The sequence below is a fragment of the Chinchilla lanigera genome, unplaced genomic scaffold (genome assembly GCF_000276665.1).
Source record: "Chinchilla lanigera isolate Chin_1 unplaced genomic scaffold, ChiLan1.0 scaffold00085, whole genome shotgun sequence".
In the NCBI taxonomy this organism is placed as follows: Eukaryota; Metazoa; Chordata; class Mammalia; order Rodentia; family Chinchillidae; genus Chinchilla; species Chinchilla lanigera.
Window position 1 is genome coordinate 2,638,989 of NW_004955486.1, and position 17,129 is coordinate 2,656,117.

The 17,129-nt window shown below is 53.4% G+C and overlaps 1 protein-coding gene across 2 annotated transcripts; it reads left to right on the plus strand.

Annotated features, from left to right (window-relative positions):
* Window positions 1–2,741: 2,741 nt before the first annotated feature.
* Masp2 (mannan-binding lectin serine peptidase 2) lies at window positions 2,742–16,137 on the plus strand. Of its 2 annotated transcripts, XM_005404007.2 has the most exons (10): window positions 2,742–3,118; window positions 3,248–3,425; window positions 4,476–4,607; window positions 5,897–6,093; window positions 6,329–6,476; window positions 8,148–8,266; window positions 9,939–10,017; window positions 12,788–12,922; window positions 13,407–13,481; window positions 14,795–16,137. In XM_005404007.2, the coding sequence occupies exons 1-10, from the start codon at window positions 2,849–2,851 to the stop codon at window positions 15,556–15,558; spliced, it is 2,097 nt and encodes a 698-aa protein (XP_005404064.1). In that variant the 5' UTR covers window positions 2,742–2,848; the 3' UTR covers window positions 15,559–16,137. The 2 variants fall into 2 exon arrangements, with proteins under 2 accessions (XP_005404064.1, XP_005404066.1); XM_005404009.1 differs by lacking the exons at window positions 5,897–6,093; window positions 6,329–6,476; window positions 8,148–8,266; ... (2 more) ...; window positions 13,407–13,481; window positions 14,795–16,137 and adding an exon at window positions 4,830–4,991 and having other exon boundaries at window positions 2,759–3,118.
* The last annotated feature ends 992 nt before the right edge of the window (window positions 16,138–17,129 follow it).

Here is a 17,129-nt window from a genome sequence, read left to right on the forward strand (position 1 = left end):
TTTTTTTTTTTTTTTTTGTCTTTTTTGCTCTATCTTCTGGAAAATTTCTTCAGTGTTGTCTCTCATTTTATAGATTTTATTTTATTTTATTTTATTTTATTTTTCTACGGTACCAGGGATTGAACTCATGACGTTGCACTTGCCAGGCAGGCACTTATGCCATGGAGCTATATCCCCAGCCCCTATAGACTTCATTTTAAACATTTTTTAATTTTCAAGACTTTTTGCTGTTGCTGTTCTCTAAATGCTTTTTTTTTCCAGACAAGGTCTTGGCATATTGCCCAGGTTGGGTTTGAATTTGTGGTCCTCCTGCCTCAGCCTCCCAAAGTACTGAGATGACAGGCCAGCATCAGCATACCCAGTTTGAATAGTTGTTTTTTTTTTTTAAATAACATCCTGCTCTTGCTTCTTGTTTTTGTGCTAAGGATTGAACCCAGGGCTTTATGCAAGCTAAACAAGCTCTCTAGGACTGTGCTACATCCCCAACCCTTTTAAAATGCTATGTATTTATTTTGTTTTTTTGAGACAGGATCTTGTTATATAGTTCAGGCTGGCCTCAAACTGAGGGCAATCCTCCTGCCTTAGCCTCCTGAGTGCTGGGATAACAGAAAAAATTTCTTTCGAAGCTGGGCATAGTGGTGCATTCCTGCAACCCCAACACTCTAGGAGGCTGAGGCAGGAAGGTGGCAAGTGGGCCGGGGATATAGCTCAGTAGCATAAGCGCCTGCCTGGCAAGTACAAAGTTCTGAGTTTGATTCCTGGTACCAAAAAAAAGGAAGGTGGCAAGTTTAAACCCAGCCCAGACAACATAGTAACTTAGTGAAACCCCCTCATAAAAATCAGGCAAGCTGGGTGTGGTGGTACCTGCCTGCAACCCCACTTGGGAAGTTGAAGCGGAAGGACTGCCATGAGTTCGAGGCCAGCATGGGCTACACAGTGAGTTGAAGGCCAGCCTGAACTCATAGCAAGACCTGTCTCAGAAAAATAAACAATCAATCAGTCAATCAATGAATGAAGGGTTTGGGATGAGGCTCAGTGTAAAAGCCCTGGGTTCAAACCCCAGCACTACACCCCTCCAAATTCTCTTGAGATAGAGTTGTTCAGTTCCACAGGTTGAACTCAAACCTGGGATCCTCAGCCTGCCTCAGCCTCCAGAGTAGGGTGCTCTTGTGTGCCGCTGCACCTGGCTTTGCATCTCTTTCCTCTAAAGATATAATAACTTCAATTGATTTTGTTTTGTTTTGTTTTGTTTCAATTTGATTTTGGACAGTTTCTTTTGGGGGAAGGGAGGTGCTGGGGTTGGACCCCAAGACCTTTCATGTGCCAGGCAAAGTGCTATGCCTGAGCTCCACCCCCACCAGCCTTTCCTTTTTTCTTTTTTCTTTTATTTTTTATTGACACAAGGTTTGGTCACCTAGCCTAGGCTGGCCTCAGACTTGCAGCAATCCTCCTGCCTCAGCCTCCTGAGCACTGGGATCGAAGGTGTGTGCCATCAGATCCACCACAACCTCGTACTAGGCAAGGGTTCAAGTGCACTGGCCCTGAGCTACCACGCAGCGCCTCAGCCCCCTGTGCCTGAGGCTAATGGGTTAATTACACTCGTTAGCAGGGTGAGTACATGTGTGTGTGCACACGTGTGTCTTCCTCACCCAGGGCCCACGAGTCCCCTAATGTGCTGCCCGGTGTAAGAGGGGACCAGGCAGCAGTGGGTCGGCTGTGCCAGCTGCGTTACCTCCTGTCACCCAGAGTCACGGGGCGGAGCTGACCTTCTGCCCCTGGAACTCCAAAGGTCGGGCTTCCCAGCTCTCACTTCCTGGGCTGCTCACCACTCTCCGCAAAAGAGAGAAGCCCACGTGGGGGCCCAGCTGAGTGCCCTAGTAGAACGAGGGAGATGCGGGCATGGTGGACCCATCTGTGAGCCCAGCACTCTGGGAGGCTGAGGCAGGAGGACTGCCAATGTGAACCCAGCCCAGGCAACCTGATGGCCTAGCAAGACCCTCTCTCAAAATATAAAAGGGGCCCAGATGCAGCTCAGTGCAAAGGCCCTGGGTTCAATCAGCGCCAGAAACTAAGCTAAAGCTGCAGAGCTGGCAGGTTCTAGGAGCCGGGTAGGGAGGTAATGGCATCTCAGCACTCGACCTGTCCCCAGCAGGGCCTGGGACCCTCTGTTTTATGTTCCTGAGAAGAGGTCTCCACGTTGCAGAGAGTAGGGATGGTCCATTTCTTAACCACATCCAGAGGACCTGGTGCCACCAATGCCTGGTTCCATTGCAAGCTTAGAATCACAGGGGACAGTTATTCCCACCTGCCCATTGGTCCTTCCCATCCACCCCAGCACTCAGGAGGCTGAGGCAGGAGGATCGCCTTGAGTACAAGACCAGCCTGGACTACACAGCAAAATCCTGTCTCACAACCAAAAGCTGCCCTCATTGCTGTCCCATCTTCACAGAGCCGCCTGGCTTCTCACACTGCTTTTCTGTCTCCCTGGGCCTTGCAGGGGCGGGGGGTGGGCAGCAGAGGACCTCCTGTGCGGTGTTGGCTGCACCTCCGCTGGGAACACTCACTGTCTCCATCATCGAGGGACCCCAGCCCCTAGTGACCTTTCAGGCCACTTCGGGGGAGGAGGCTCGGAGATCCAGGGCAGCGAAGCCACCCAGGATGTGTCCCCAGGCTGTCACCACCCCACTCCAACCCCTGGTCCTGGAGTGACCCAGCCAGCCCTGCCCGGAAGCGGGCCAGGCGGAAGTCACAGGGTCAATTCCCAGACCCGGGGCAGGGCCGGGGTGGACAAACAGAGCAAAGGTGAGGAGCGGGGCTCAGAGCTGCACGGCCCGCTGGACGGCTCGCCATGAGGGGGCTGGCAGCGCCCACGCCGGCGCCCCGCAGGGTGCTCGTCCTGCTGGGGCTGCTGTGGGGCTTGGCGGCCGCCACCCCGCTGGGCCCCAGGTGGCTTGAGCCGGTGTTCGGGCGCCTGGCGTCCCCCGGCTTCCCGGGCGAGTATGCCAACCACCAGCAGCGCCGCTGGGCCCTGGCCGCGCCCCCCGGCTACCGCCTGCGCCTCTACTTCACCCACTTCGACCTGGAGCTGTCCTACCTGTGCGAGTATGACTTCGTCAAGGTGCCACCGCGGCGGGGCGGCCTGGGCCGCTGAGGGCTGGGGTGGGGGTCTTCCTGGCTGGCCTGGGCTGCGGGCATCTGGGGGCGGGCTGGGCCTTGCCCGGCCTCCCTGTGACCTCCGACTCCACAGCTGAGCTCGGGGACCAAGGTGCTGGCCACGCTGTGTGGACGGGAAAGCACGGACACCGAGCGGGCACCCGGCAACGACACCTTCTACTCGCCGGGCCCCAGCCTGGACGTCACCTTCCGCTCCGACTACTCCAACGAGAAGCCGTTCACGGGCTTCGAGGCCTTCTACGCGGCCGAGGGTGAGCCAGGCCATCTGCAGCTGGGTGACTCCTAGGCCATGCGGTCCTCCGTCCCCCACCTCCTGAAAGAGCCCTTCGCCCTGATGATTCGGGCCTGAGCCAAGGACCCCATGCTCTGGCAAAAGCAAAGGCCCCAGCCTGAGCTCTGCCCAGGCCCGATGGGTATGGCAGGCTTGGTGCCTGACGCTTTTTTTGTTGCTTGTTTTTGGAGACAAGGTGGCCTCAAATTTGAGATCCTCCTGCCTCAGCTTTTTGAGTGCTGGGGTAACAGCCATGCACCGCCTTACCTGGCTCCTCTTTTCACTAGCTAGGTGGCTTCAGGCAGGATAGTCAGTCTCTCACTGGTTTAAAAAAGGTGCTTGGCTGGGCATGGTGGTGCATGCCTATAATCTCAGCATTTAGGCGGCTGAGGCAGGAGAATCACTGTGAATTCCAGGCCAGCCTGGGCTACAAAGAGAGTTCAAGGCCTGGGCTACTTCAAGAGAGTTTGAAGTGCATGGTGAGACTCTGTCTCAAAAAGATAAAAAAAAAAAAAAAAAAAAAAAAAAAAAAAGAAAAAAAAAAAGAAAAAGGTGCTTGTTGCCAGGCGTGGTGGCGCATGCCTTACAGGTGGCGCAACCCAGCACTCAGGAGGCTGAGGCAGGAGGATCATTGTGAGTTCGAGACCAGTCTGGGCTACAAAGTGAGCTCAAGACCAGCCTGAACTCCATAGCGAGACCCTGTCTCAAAAAGACAAAAAAAGAAAAAGAAAAAAAGGTGCTTGTACCAGGAGTGGTGGTACACACCTGTAATCCCAGCACCTGGGAAGCCGAGGCAAGAGGATCTTGAGTACAAAGCCCACATGGGCTACACAGGGAGACCATGTCTCAAAAACCAAAGCACACGAAAGTCAAACTTACATCTCTGGATCCCAGGACTAAAGGGCTCTGCCCAGCACCACTGAGGTGCTGGTCAGCCACTGAGATCACTGGTCCCCAGAGTCCCAGGCCAGGCCTGGACTCTGTCCAGACCCTTCCTCCTGACCACCTGCCTGGCCCGCTGCTCCCCCAGACATCAACGAGTGCCAAGTGTCCCCAGGGGAGCCGCCACCCTGCGATCACCACTGTCACAACTACCTGGGCGGCTTCTACTGCTCCTGCCGGGCGGGCTATGTCCTGCACCAGAACAAGCGCACCTGCTCAGGTGAGGGGGACGCGCCTGGGCCCCAGCCACCCGCCCAGGACACCCCAGCCCCTCCAGGGAGCGTGGAGGAGGCTGTGCTCAGAGCCGCACACCCCTCCCCACGGCGCTGGCCCTCTGGGCCCTTTGCCGTGGCCCTGCCAGGCTCCCGGACTGCAGTGCCCCGGGAGTTGGCCCTGACCTGCGTCCCCGCTCGCTGTCCCCCGACCGCCGTCTCTCTTCCAGAGCAGAGCCTCTGACCTGCCTGGCTCCAGCCTGCCCTGGCCCTCAGGTCAGAAGCCAGGTGCCGCCGAGGGCTGCAACGGAGTCAGGCGAGACCCTGGCTGCCCACAGCGCCCCCACTGTCCCCCGCCACCGCCCACCAATAAACCTGGCTCCCCTGCACCATGCCTGCTGTCTCTGTGGGAGGTCGGGGAAGACCTCTGGTCCCCAAAAGCTGAGCTCCAAGCGCCCTTGGAGCAGCTCCGTTCAGAGGTGACTCCGGGCAGAAAGATCCAGGCAGGCGCCACCCAGAGGGACTCCGGTCCCTCCAGCACACAGGGACCGTTCCCTCGGCCCCACCAGGAGCCGCATGGAAGAGGGCACCGCCGTCACCCCTCGCCCTGAGGGCGGAACCCGGCTTCCCACTGCTGCGCCAGGGGTGGGCGGCTACAGGGAGGAGGCAGGGCTGACCGTCACCGTGGGCCTGGACTCCCTGAGCCAGCGCAGGCCGAGCCCACCCCCCGAGGGGTGCGCATGAGCAGAAAGGGCCCAGGGGCTCGAGGAGCCACCTCTCCCCTTTCTCGAATCCCTGGGGACCATGGAGAGGCCCCCTACTGCCCCTTTCTTCATGAGCCCACCTGGGTGTCCCCACCCTCTCTGCTGGTGGGAGAGACTCCTGCAGAGCTTCTTTGTGCATGTGTGTGTGCGCACGCGTGTGTGTGCATGTGTGCATGCATGTGTGTGTGCGTGTGTGTGCGCACGCGTGTGTGTTGCTGGGATTCGAACCCAGGACCTTGTGCATGCAAGGTAAGAGCTCTGCCAGGGCCGCACCCCCAGCAGGAAACGTCTATCCCTAGTGCCTCCCTCCTCATTTCAGCGGAAGCCCCCAGGCACGAGGACCCTCCCTCACAGTCCCTCAGCGCTCGGTGGGCTGTGGGGTTGGTATCAAAGGCTCGGGGGCTGATTGCATACACGACCTCGGCAGGTCAGGGACACAGGCGTCCCGGGACATCCACAAACCCCACCCCCTGCTGTCCACAGGGAGGGGGGACAGGTAGTGTGAGCCCACCACTCCGCCCTCCTCCTGCCAGCCCTGTGCTCGGACCAGGTCTTCACCGCGCGGTCTGGGGAGCTCAGCAGCCCTGAATACCCGCGGCCGTACCCCAGACTCTCCAGCTGCGCTTACCACATCCGCCTGGAGGAGGGGTTCCATGTCGTCCTGGACTTCGCGGGGCCCTTCGATGTAGAGTCGCATCCTGACACCCAGTGTCCCTACGACTCCCTCCAGGTACGGCCCTGGCTATTTCCCCTCAGCCCAGCCGCCCTACACCCTGCAGCACCGCGCCCGGCTCCTGTCTGCCTCCGCAGCCCCCTCCGCCTCTCCGGGAGGTCTCAGCCGGTTCCACAGTGAGGGAGGGACCTCGGGGGGCCGCCCCGCCCGCTCCCGGGACCCGGGTGGCTTCCCCTCACTCGGCCCGGCCCGGGCGACGCCGTGCTGAGGCTTCAGGCCGCTCCTGGTTCAGATCCGGACAGGCAGAGCGGAGCACGGCCCTCTGTGTGGGAGGACAGCGCCCCGCAGGATCGAAACAAACAGCAGCACTGTGACCATCACTTTTGTCACCGATGACTCAGGGGACAACACAGGCTGGAAGATCCACTACACCAGCACAGGTGAGCACAGACCCGCGGAGGAGCTTCTGCCCCTTCTGGAGCGTCCGGGGGGGCTCCCAGGGCGGGACCCTTCCAGGCCAGGCCAAGCAAGGGAGGCAGACTTGAGTCCGAAGCTCTGTGAGGCAAAGAACCTAGAAGCAGAAATAGCAAGAACACTTTCCTCCTCTCCCTCCACCCATCCATCCTCTTACACCCATCCACCCACCATCCGCCCACCCCCCCACCCATCCACTCATCACCCACCCACCCTCCCATCAGCCCACCCATCTACCTACACCCATCCACCCACCATCGTCCACCCATGCACTTATCCATCCACCCATGCACTCATCCATCCATCCACCCCCACCCATCCTCTCACTAACTCATCTATCCACCCATCCCGCCATCCATCCACCACACACACATCTACTCACCCATCCACCCACGTATTCATCTGTTGATTCACCCATCTATCTTCCTTTCCCCACCCCATCCACCTTTTTTGTTTGTTTGTTTGTTTTCCGGTATCCGGGATCGAACTCACGACCTTGTGCTTGCGGGGCAGGCGCTGTGCCGCTGAGCTAAATCCCCAGCTCCCCCCATCCATCTTCCTATCCACCCACCATCCATCCACCGTCCATCCACCTTCCCTTCCTATAGCTGTGTAACAGGGGTATGAAATGCTGCAGCCACAGTCCCCATGGCCTGTGCCCCTAGTCCAGTGGGGGATGGGGGAGTCACAGCAACACAACTACCTCCGGCAAGCACAGCCCTAGAGCCGAGCACAGGGCACAGTGAGTCCAGAGGAGGGGCTGGTGCCTGGGCCGGTGCCAGGAAAGGTGCCCTGAAACAGGAAACCTCGCAGGCTAGATTTGAAGGGTGGGCAGGCATGGAGGCGGGGAAGGGTGTTCCCGGCGGAGGGAAGGGCCCTGCTTGCACTCAGAGGCGTTGCTGTCAGGGAGTGCAGGTGTGGCGGGTGCGAGGGTTTGGGCTGCAGCAGCAGGTCAAGGAGTCAGCGTCGGACCCGCACACTCCCTCCCAGGCTGCTCCCCGCCCCCGGCCTTGGTTCTGCCCACCAAGGCGGTGCCTGGAGGTTGGTTCCCCAGGGAAGAAGGGTCTGGGGCTCCCAAGGGAGCAGGGGGCTCCTGGGAGGGGGCCGGCCAGCCCAGGCGGCAGAGGGGTGTGTCTCCCGGTGCAGCTCGGGTGGCGGCGCTGGTGGGCGAAGCCGGAGGCTCCCGGGGTCTATCTGGATCTTTAGGGCCCTGTGCCTGAACCCTGGGTGCCATGGTGTCCTGCAGGGCGCTGGGAAGGGGCATGCCACCACTCACTCCAGTCCTCAGCCAAGCACCGACCTGATTCTTCTTATGCTGGGGTCAAGCCCGGGGCCCTGAGCTCTGCCCCTGAGCCACGCCCTCCGGCCCAGGAGCCGAGCACCCTCTCCGCTGGGTATCACTCTTCGCCCTGCTCGCTCTGGGCTTCAAGCCTGTGTCAGGGAACCTCTGCATCGCAGCCCCAGGCAAAGCGGCTGAGCTTAACCTTGCCTTTCGTGTTAGGAACGCCAGTGTACTTGTGAGAGGGCCCCTTTACCTAGCGTTTCACTCATAAACCAAGAACTTCAGGTTATAGAACCCAGGCCTGGCTGCCACAGGCCACATCCCAACCAAACAGCCTGGCTTCCCCACCGCGCAGCGCAGCCGTGTCCCGATCCCACGGCGCCACCTAACGGCCGCATTTCACCGGTGCAAGACAAGTACGTCTTCCGAGACAGCTTCTCAGTCTTCTGCGAGGTCGGCTACGAGCTTCTGCACGTGAGTGACCAGGAGCAAATGCCCGCGGTCACGCTGGCACAGAGTCGCGTTCCTGTGCCCGTCCGATGGGCAGAGGGTGGGCGCAGCACGGTGGCTTCTCGCCAGGTTTTCAACGGTAGAAAGCAAAGAAATAAGTCGGTGCCGGGCAGGAGGGACGGCATGGAGAGGTGTGTTCTGGGTGTCCTGCTTTTTAAAATGTTTGAAAGCACGATTTTGGTGCTGGTGCCGGAGCCCAGGGCCTCTTGCGCACTAGGCATGCGCGGTACCAGGGAGCTCCAAGCCCCCCACCCCTCAGCCCCGTGCCCTTTTTTTATTGTTGTTTAAGCTACTTTGGAAAGGTGGTGATTACAACGGGCAACTTTTCTGCCTGTTCACACTTCCAGCAGCTGAAACAACAGAAAGATAAGTTCAAGTTCACTACCCTTGTTCTGTGAGCTTGGAGAGCACCTTGGATTAAATGAAGGTCCTTTCTACAAAACAGCTCCTGGGCCCAGGAAAAATGAGATGGCCCTGGGAAAGAGTGTATTCTGCAGAGTTATAAATAGTGATCATTGTTGAGGGAGGGGGAGTATAATTTTAAAAAATGCTTAGCGTGTTTCTTTAGGGGCACAGGTAAGAGATTAACACGTCCTCTTTATGTTCTTCAAAATTGTCACTGAATCCCAGTGGTAAAAAGTAATAACACCGAAATGATAGCTGGCTATGCAGTCCGTAGTCCTGTGGAGGGTCAAAACCAGGAAAAAAATTTCGCACCTGGCAGACTTCTTGGCCAAGATCTTTTCTCATAACTCCTTGGACTGCAAAATTTGTTCAGGTTCTCAATTTTAAAAATCTTGATATCTTTTAAAGCATAAATCTTCTGCTAACATCATCTTCTTCTATGTTTTAATGTTTGATTTTAGAAAAACACTATTTCAGGAAGTCAACAAAGTTTGCAGGGGTGGGGGGAGGGTGGTGGCATATGCTTCTAATCTCAGCAGTCTGGGAGGCTGAAGCGGGAGGATCACAGATTCAAACCTCGCTTGGGTGAGTTAATGACTTAGCAAGACCCTGGCTCTAACTAAAAAATAAAAACAGGGCTGGAGATATAGCATGGTGCAAATGTCTTAGGTTCAATCACCACCAGCCACTCCCCCCAAATTTCCTATAAATCTCACTGTTGGCCAAAACTGGGGAAGATGTGGAAAAGGCTCACCAAGTGTTTTTCGCGGCCTCCTCTGGCTCGCTGCCACAGGCCAGGGAGAAACGGGGCTGCCCCATGAATGCAGCACCAGCCTTTCCCAAACTTACCACCGCCACGCTCCGCAGCCACATAAGGAACCGGTGGGACACAGGCAGCAACTCCGAGATCTGACGTGCTCCTGGATTACAGTGAGAATTGCTGCAAAGGGCAGCTTTGATCCATAAAATGCCAGGACACCTTGAAAGCTGACCTACGTAACTGGCAACACAACCCAGCAGAGCTTTGGGCAGCAAATGTGCCTCTGTCTGCTCCGAGCCGGCCGGGGTGTGTCCAGGTCCTGGCTTCTTGTGTGCCACCAGACACGGATGCTAGTCTTGTGACAGGTCACTGTCTTTGGGACTGGCACGAAGCAGTGATATAGGAAGCACTGTGGGAGCCCGCTTCTGGGAAGAGACTTGTAAGTAAGTTATTTTCTGAATTCCTATTTAGGGTTCTCTGCCCCTGAAATCCTTTGCTGCCGTCTGTCAGAAAGATGGCTCCTGGGACCGACCCATGCCGGAGTGCAGCAGTACGGCCACGCGGTGACAACTCCCTAAGGGCTGCTGCGCTTGCTGCTTCTGTCGCTTCCTGGCCCTCTCTCTGCCCTGGCCCCAGATGGCTTCATTTATCAGGGCTTGAAGCCCAACCCGCTTCTCTTCCTCCGTCTTCTCAGTGTACTCAGGGGTCAAAGTGGAGCCAAGCTACTTGGGAAAGAAAAGGTGTGCTCTGGAAATTCTCTGTCCAACTCTGACAGTAGTACTCTTTGTAAAAGACGGGAAACAGGGCCTGGCGTCGTGGTGCACACCTGTAACCCCAGCCCTTGAGAGGCTGAGGCAGGAGGATAGCTGTGAGCTCGAGGCCGGACCAAACTACATAACGTGACCCTATCTTAAAAAAAAAAAAAGAAAAAAAGGGCAAACAGACATTTTCATCAACACTCATCTCACCAGCAGAGGAGAGTGTGGTCACTGTCACTGCTCTGGCGTGCATCCCTCCAGGAGACACTGCTCAGGGAACACGTGGGGGTGGCTCTGTGCCGGGTGTGTAAGCGCCACACCTGCGTACACAGCTGCACGAACTGGGCTAATGGTGGACACCACCACTTTGTAAAGGCTGGGCTTGGCGGACTGTGCCTGTAATGACCGAGCTCTGGGAGGATCGTCACAAGTTTTTTGTTTGTTTTTTGGTTCCGGGAATCAAACTCAGGACCTTGCGCTTGCCAGGCTCATCGTAAGTTTGAGGCCAACCTGGCTAGACCTTGTCTCAAAATTTAGAATTTTTTTTAAAAAAAGCTGAGGTGTAGCTCAGTGGTAGAGCAGCCCTGGGTTCTGTCCCTAGTACAAGGAAAACTGATTACTTTGCTTCTCCCTGTGTTGGTCGCCTCTCCATGTCACCCAGGTGAACAGGACCCTCCCCCCCTTCCTCTCCCCTCCCCACCCCAGCTGTCCAAGGCCCCGCAGTGCATACACGTTTGACTTCATCCGGGTTGTTGTTTGCAGCCCTTGACGGCTACCCAGACAGCTGCACTGAACACCTCTGAACGTGTTTCGTGTTTCTGTACATGCTGTGAAAGTTTTCACGGGAAAGTTCCTGGAGTTTTCTTTCCTTAAGTTTTATGAATTTACATTCCCACCACCAAGACTAATTTCTTTAGTTATGGAATAGTAAAGAGTGGTGATGGAGCATGCTTATAATCCAGGCTACCTGGGAGGCTGAGGCAGGAGGATCCCAAGTTGCATGCCAGCCTGGGCAACTTAGTAAAATACTATCTAAAAATAAAAAGGCCTGCTTGTGGGTGTAGCTCAGGGCTCCCTGAGTTCAATCCCCTGCACCAGAAAAGCAAAACAGTAGTGTGTCCCTGGCTAATGAACAGGTTCCGTTCCTGGAGAACATTCACAGATCAGATTCGTGTGTGAATCTGACAGTCTTTGACTCCCTAGCAGTCTCCTCCACATCGCTACATCCACATCCTCCACTTCTGGGCATCCTGGGCTGACTGAGCACTGTGCCAGTGCCCACGACCTCACTGCACCGAGCACCCAGCAGCACAGCAGTGACAAGGGCCAGCAGCATGTGAGCTACGTCTGCAATTTGCTCGCATCTGTGCATGTTCACAGCGCAAGGCCTGTTCATCTCTGTGAAGCCTGCCTAAGTCAGGCTTACTGTAAGCGGGAGCGGGTGTCCACGGAGTGCCGGATCGGAGGTGGCAGGAACCCCGATTCTGCCGCTTCCTGCTAGGCACCTGTGACAAACACCCTCCTGCGCTTTCTGGTGCACAGCAGGTCGGAAGAGCGCCACACAGCTGTGGAAGGCAGGCTTGGGGAGAGCACGGCACGGGGCCAGGCACTCAGCACTGGGTTGCCCAAACCACCTAGTGAAAACCAGCAACGATGCAGCCGGGTGTGCTGCCTGTAACCCCAGCACTCCGAGGCAGGGCCACTGCGCGTCGGTCCAGGCCAGCCTGGGCTACACAGGGAACTTGTGCCCAGCCTGAACTACACAGCGAGATCCTGTCTCAACACCAACCCACCCACCCACCAGTGCCTGGTTGCCTGCGCTGAAAACGGACTGCAAACTGCAGTCGGTCCTACCCGCCAGGCGCTGCCTACTTCACGTTAGCAATGTGCTGACTGCTGTGAATACAAATTGTTTTGCTTCCCCCACTTCAGGTTTTATAGGTCCCATTTATGAAAACGATTGTAAGAACAGTCCTTCAGTCTGTTTCTTGCCGAACCAGACCTGCTTTCTTTTGCATGGCTGCTTTGCTGCAGAGCCTCTGAGGTTCTTTTAGATGGTAGTGAAGCACACCCTACAGTGTGAGGGAGACCGCCATGAGAGAGCACAGTGGCCCTGACCGTGTTTCATGAGAGCTAAGAACTAAGGGGTCTGTATGCTACTGCGAGTATAATTAACTCGGGGCCGTCACACTGAGCTACATCTTTAGCTCTTTTGAGACTGGGCCTAAGTCGCCCAGGTTGGTCTCAAACTTGTGCTCCTCCTGCCTCAGCCTGCCAGTCCGCTTGCATTATGGGCACGCACGCCTTTCAAACTGTCCCCTTCCCTAGCGAGCCCGCCCCCCCCCCGCCCGGTCTAGTGGAACAGGGCGACTCCTGCTCACCACCGTGCAGGGAAACCGAGTGTGGCTCATGGCAGCACACGGCCCAACCAGCCTTCCAGACGGCTGCTCATAGGTCTCTGCAACGCGGGGCTGGAATCCAGGGCGGCTGCCAGAGCTACAGCCCGAAGTTAGCTCCCAGAGACGAAGGGGCCCTGCCTCTCCCTTCCCGTCTCCTTTCTAGCTGTTGACTGCGGCCCTCCTGATGATTTACCCAACGGCCAAGTGGAGTACATCACAGGCCCCGACGTGACCACCTACCAAGCTGAGATTCAGTACAGCTGTAGAGACACCTTCTACACAATGAAAAGCAGCGACGGTAAGCAAATTTTTTAAAGTTGGGGGCCGCTGGAATTTGCACCCCGAGCCTTCGTGGCCTGAAAATAACATTTCCGACTAAGGGAGAGGAAGGATTAAAAGGCACTTCTCCCATCCACTAAGTGAAATATTACAGCTAAAGTGACTTTAATGTTAATTTGTGAGAATCGAAAACAGATCTTATCTAGTAAATGACTACTACAAACACACAATATATTCCAAATGGTTTAATTTAACAAGTCAAAACCTTATCATTAAGCACTTGAGATCTTGATACATATTCAAGTTACACATCTAAAAGGTTTCCACTTTGCCAGCGAACATGGTAATGCAGACTTGCTATTTAGGAAATCATGTAAAACGGTTAGCACGCTCCTCTACCTCCCACCAATGCTCAAGAATCAACATTTTTCAGGGGGATTCAGGCAAATGACAACCACCTCGTACATGCAGTCCAACCGTTTTGCTTTTCCAATGATTTGCAGGTAAATATGTATGTGAGGCTGACGGATTCTGGACGAGCTCCGGAGGAGAAAAATCCCTCCCAGTCTGTGAGCCTGGTAATGGACACTGACACAGATCCGGGACGGACAGAGAAGCGGGCGGGAGACAACAGGCAGGGCTCTGGCCGTGGTAGGCAGAAACCTAACTTGCGCGCTTGGCTCTCCGGCCAAGTTATTATTCCCAAATACTGTGCTTCGTTACCCCCTTTCCACCCGGAGAGGTGGTTAGGTGCTGACTGCATTCGTCATTTGATTATTTTTGACCTTGCAACTAGGCAAGCATAAAAAATTAAATGATTTTTTAAATTATCTCAAACAATTTATGTTTATAAACATGAGCTCCTGTTGAGTTACTTTTCTTCTCTGTAAAAACGCTATTAAAACCCAAAGCTAATAACTTCATTATTTCCCTAAGCAATTGTTTTCAATGACATCTAGGTTTTTAAACATTAATGCAATATGCCTTTTAATAGTACTGAAATTTTTTTCTGCCCAAATTGGCTCCAGTAACAGTTGAGAATGACTTTTTAAAGAATCTGAAAGGTAATAATACATTCATTCCCCCTGTGTTATTTGGCTTAGTTTTTTAAACCTATACTTGGCTGACACAATGTTTGTAAGCTTTAATGCAAGTATACTCCCACAACAGGAAACATACATGCTCCATTAATAAGTGTAATTAGTTTGCAATAAGGACACAGTAGAAATTTAGTGTTTGAACCAAGCACCAAGGCGGGTGTGGTGGCGCACGCCTGTAACCCCAGCGCTCGAGAGGCTGAGGCAGGAGGATCGCTGCAAGTTCAAGGTCAGCCTGGGCTACACAGTGAATACAAGGCCAGCTTGAACTATGTAGTGAGACCCGGTTTCAAACAACCAAAGCGAGCCAAAGATACTAATTCCTTAACCTGAAGGGTCCTCGCTACAACTGCAACATTCTAATTTTTATGTTTATATGATCACAGATGAAAGTAATTTTGCAAATCCTCAGTGACCTTAGTTGCTACTTTCCCAGACTTTCATGTAAATAACTCATATTACAAACGAAAAGCCACTGTGGCAGGTGCTGTCCTCCTGCCTTCAGAAGCATATTGCCCTGTGTGTGAGCTCAGATGCCCACTTACCCTATGTAATAATCCCCTCGAGCTTAGAACTCAAAATTTTAGCAAAAAAAAAATTTTTGTAAGTCAACTTGCATTCATTTTCTGAGGAGCTAAGAAATTCTAAAGGCATTTATGAGATCTTTGGTGCTGTTTTAAAACTACTACATTCACCAACTAAGGGGTGTAATTACTGGCTGACTAAACATCCAAACCACCAGAGCAGAACACATGTGAGAAATACACCACTGAGCTATCTTTTTCTTTCCCCAGTCTGTGGACTATCGGCTCGTACTACAAGAGGTCGTATATTTGGAGGGCAAAATGCAAAACCGGGTGATTTCCCGTGGCAAGTCCTGTTACTTGGGCAAACCACAGCAGCAGGTGCACTTTTATATGACAACTGGATCCTAACAGCCGCTCATGTCGTCTACGGACTGAAAGGTGATACGCCCTCCCTGGACATTCGAATGGGCACCCTGCAGAGGCTATCACCTCATTACACACAGGCTTGGGCCGACGCTGTTTTTATCCATGAAGGTTACATTCATGACGCTGGTTTTGACAATGATATAGCACTGATTAAGCTGAAGAACAAAGTTGTAATCAATAGCAACATCATGCCCATTTGTCTGCCAAGAGAAGCAGCAGAATCCCTGATGAAGACAAATGACATTGGAACCGCATCTGGGTGGGGATTAACCCAAAGGGGTTTTCTTGCTAGAAATCTCATGTTTGTGGACCTACCCATTGTGGACCATCAAAAATGTACTGCTGCGTACGAAAAGCAGCACTACCCAGGGGGAGTGGTAACGGCTAACATGCTCTGCGCTGGCTTAGAAGCTGGGGGCAAGGACAGCTGTAGAGGTGACAGTGGAGGGGCACTCGTGTTTCTAGACAACGAGACACAGAGATGGTTTGTGGGAGGAATTGTGTCCTGGGGCTCCATTCAATGTGGGGCAGCAGATCAGTACGGAGTATACACCAAAGTCATTAACTATATTCCCTGGATCAAGAACATAATTAGTAATTTTTAGTTTGCTTGTCTGCAATCAGTACATGATTCCTGATGTTTAGAAGTACCTGTAAGTTCAGTGGCAGAGCAACCCAAGAAGCATGGGTTGGCAGCTGTCACTCCACCCCCCGCCCCCAAATCCAACTCCAGTGGGACTGTTCCAGGACCCAGTCTACCCTCCAGTATAAACCCTCCCTTATTGTTAGGGGAAGCGAATCATTACAGTGATACTCACTTCTCCAACTCAGTATAGACTCATTCGCTAAGCTTCATTTATTACAAAGCCCAGCACCTTTTCAGATTGACTGTTCGCATTTCTGCACGCTGCATACCTATGCTCTACTTTTTGTTCTTCATTAATCTCTAAGAGCGCTTTACATATTACAGCAGTACTGGGTTCAGGAATAACTTTGAAAATTCATTCTGAGGGAGGGGGATTGCAAACATCAATACTTTAGCCCAGGAATGAACAGATTCCCAAGTTAAAAACCAATGCCACAGTACCCGGGCAAGCTGGCACATATTCGTAATCCTAGCACTGAGGGTGGATGAGGCAGGATTCCAAGTTTGAGTCCTACCTGAGCAAGACCCTGCCTCAAAATAAAAAGGCAGGACAGGTCGAGGATGTACCTCAGTGATAGCTTGCTCCTGGGTTCAATCCCCAGTACGGCGAACAAATAAAAAATAATACAAAAGCAAGGTATTTTTCGTTTGTTAAACTGGCAGACAAAAGGGACGTGGACACTGTCGAAGACAATATAAACTATAAAAGACAATGTGGCAATACATCTCAAAAACCTTAGAAGCACCCACAATCTTTGACCTAAGAACAATGCTAACAATTTAACTTAGCTGTAAAGATGTTCCTGGCAATTGGAAATAGCCTAAAAAATGTTTCTGACTGAATGAAATCTGCTATTTCCACAAGATAAAATACACTAAAACAAAAGGCTCAACACCCGGTAAACCCCCCCCCCCCCATCTGGAGGGTCCCTTTCCTCTTAGTGAGCACGGAGGACTTAGGCAAAGGTGAGCCGAACATCAGATCACGTCACTCCGCAGCCAAGTGAAGCGCAGACGTCTAACACACAGTGCAGAGCTCCCTTCCTAGTGTGCGACAGTAAGGGTCACTCTATTCACCACACAAGTCAATTACTCAATAGTTAACTCCCTACTCTTTCCTAAGGACAGAACATAGGTGCTGATTTTATTCTTAACTATAAACTCATTTAGGCAGGAGTGGTGGTGCACGCCTGTAATCCCAGCACGAGGGAGGCTGAGGCAGGAGGATCACTGCGAGCTCGAGACCAGCCTGGGCTACAAAGTGAGCTCAAGTTCAGCCTGAACTGCATAGCAAGACCCTGTCTCAAGAAGACCAAAAAAAAAAAAAAAAAACCTCATTTGATCTTAGTTGGTTATTTGTCCCTAAGAGTTTTCAGTCTAACTAGGTAGTATAATTATATACAAAAATTCAATGCATGTTTTAGCCTCAATTCTCTTGTGCATATAAAGTGCAGTTTCTTGAGGTTTACTTTCTAAAGGTAACTGTCACATATGAAAAAGAAAGTTTTTCCAGTAAGACTCCAGACACTA

Bases quoted from the DNA above. Each gene is read 5' to 3' on its own strand.
- Masp2 (XM_005404007.2), top strand. From the start codon at position 2,849: ATGAGGGGGCTGGCAGCGCCCACGCCGGCGCCCCGCAGGGTGCTCGTC. The intron at 6,094-6,328 runs GTACGGCCCTGG...CTCCTGGTTCAG, and splicing joins GTCCCTACGACTCCCTCCAG to ATCCGGACAGGCAGAGCGGA. The intron at 8,267-9,938 runs GTGAGTGACCAG...ATTCCTATTTAG, and splicing joins TCGGCTACGAGCTTCTGCAC to GGTTCTCTGCCCCTGAAATC.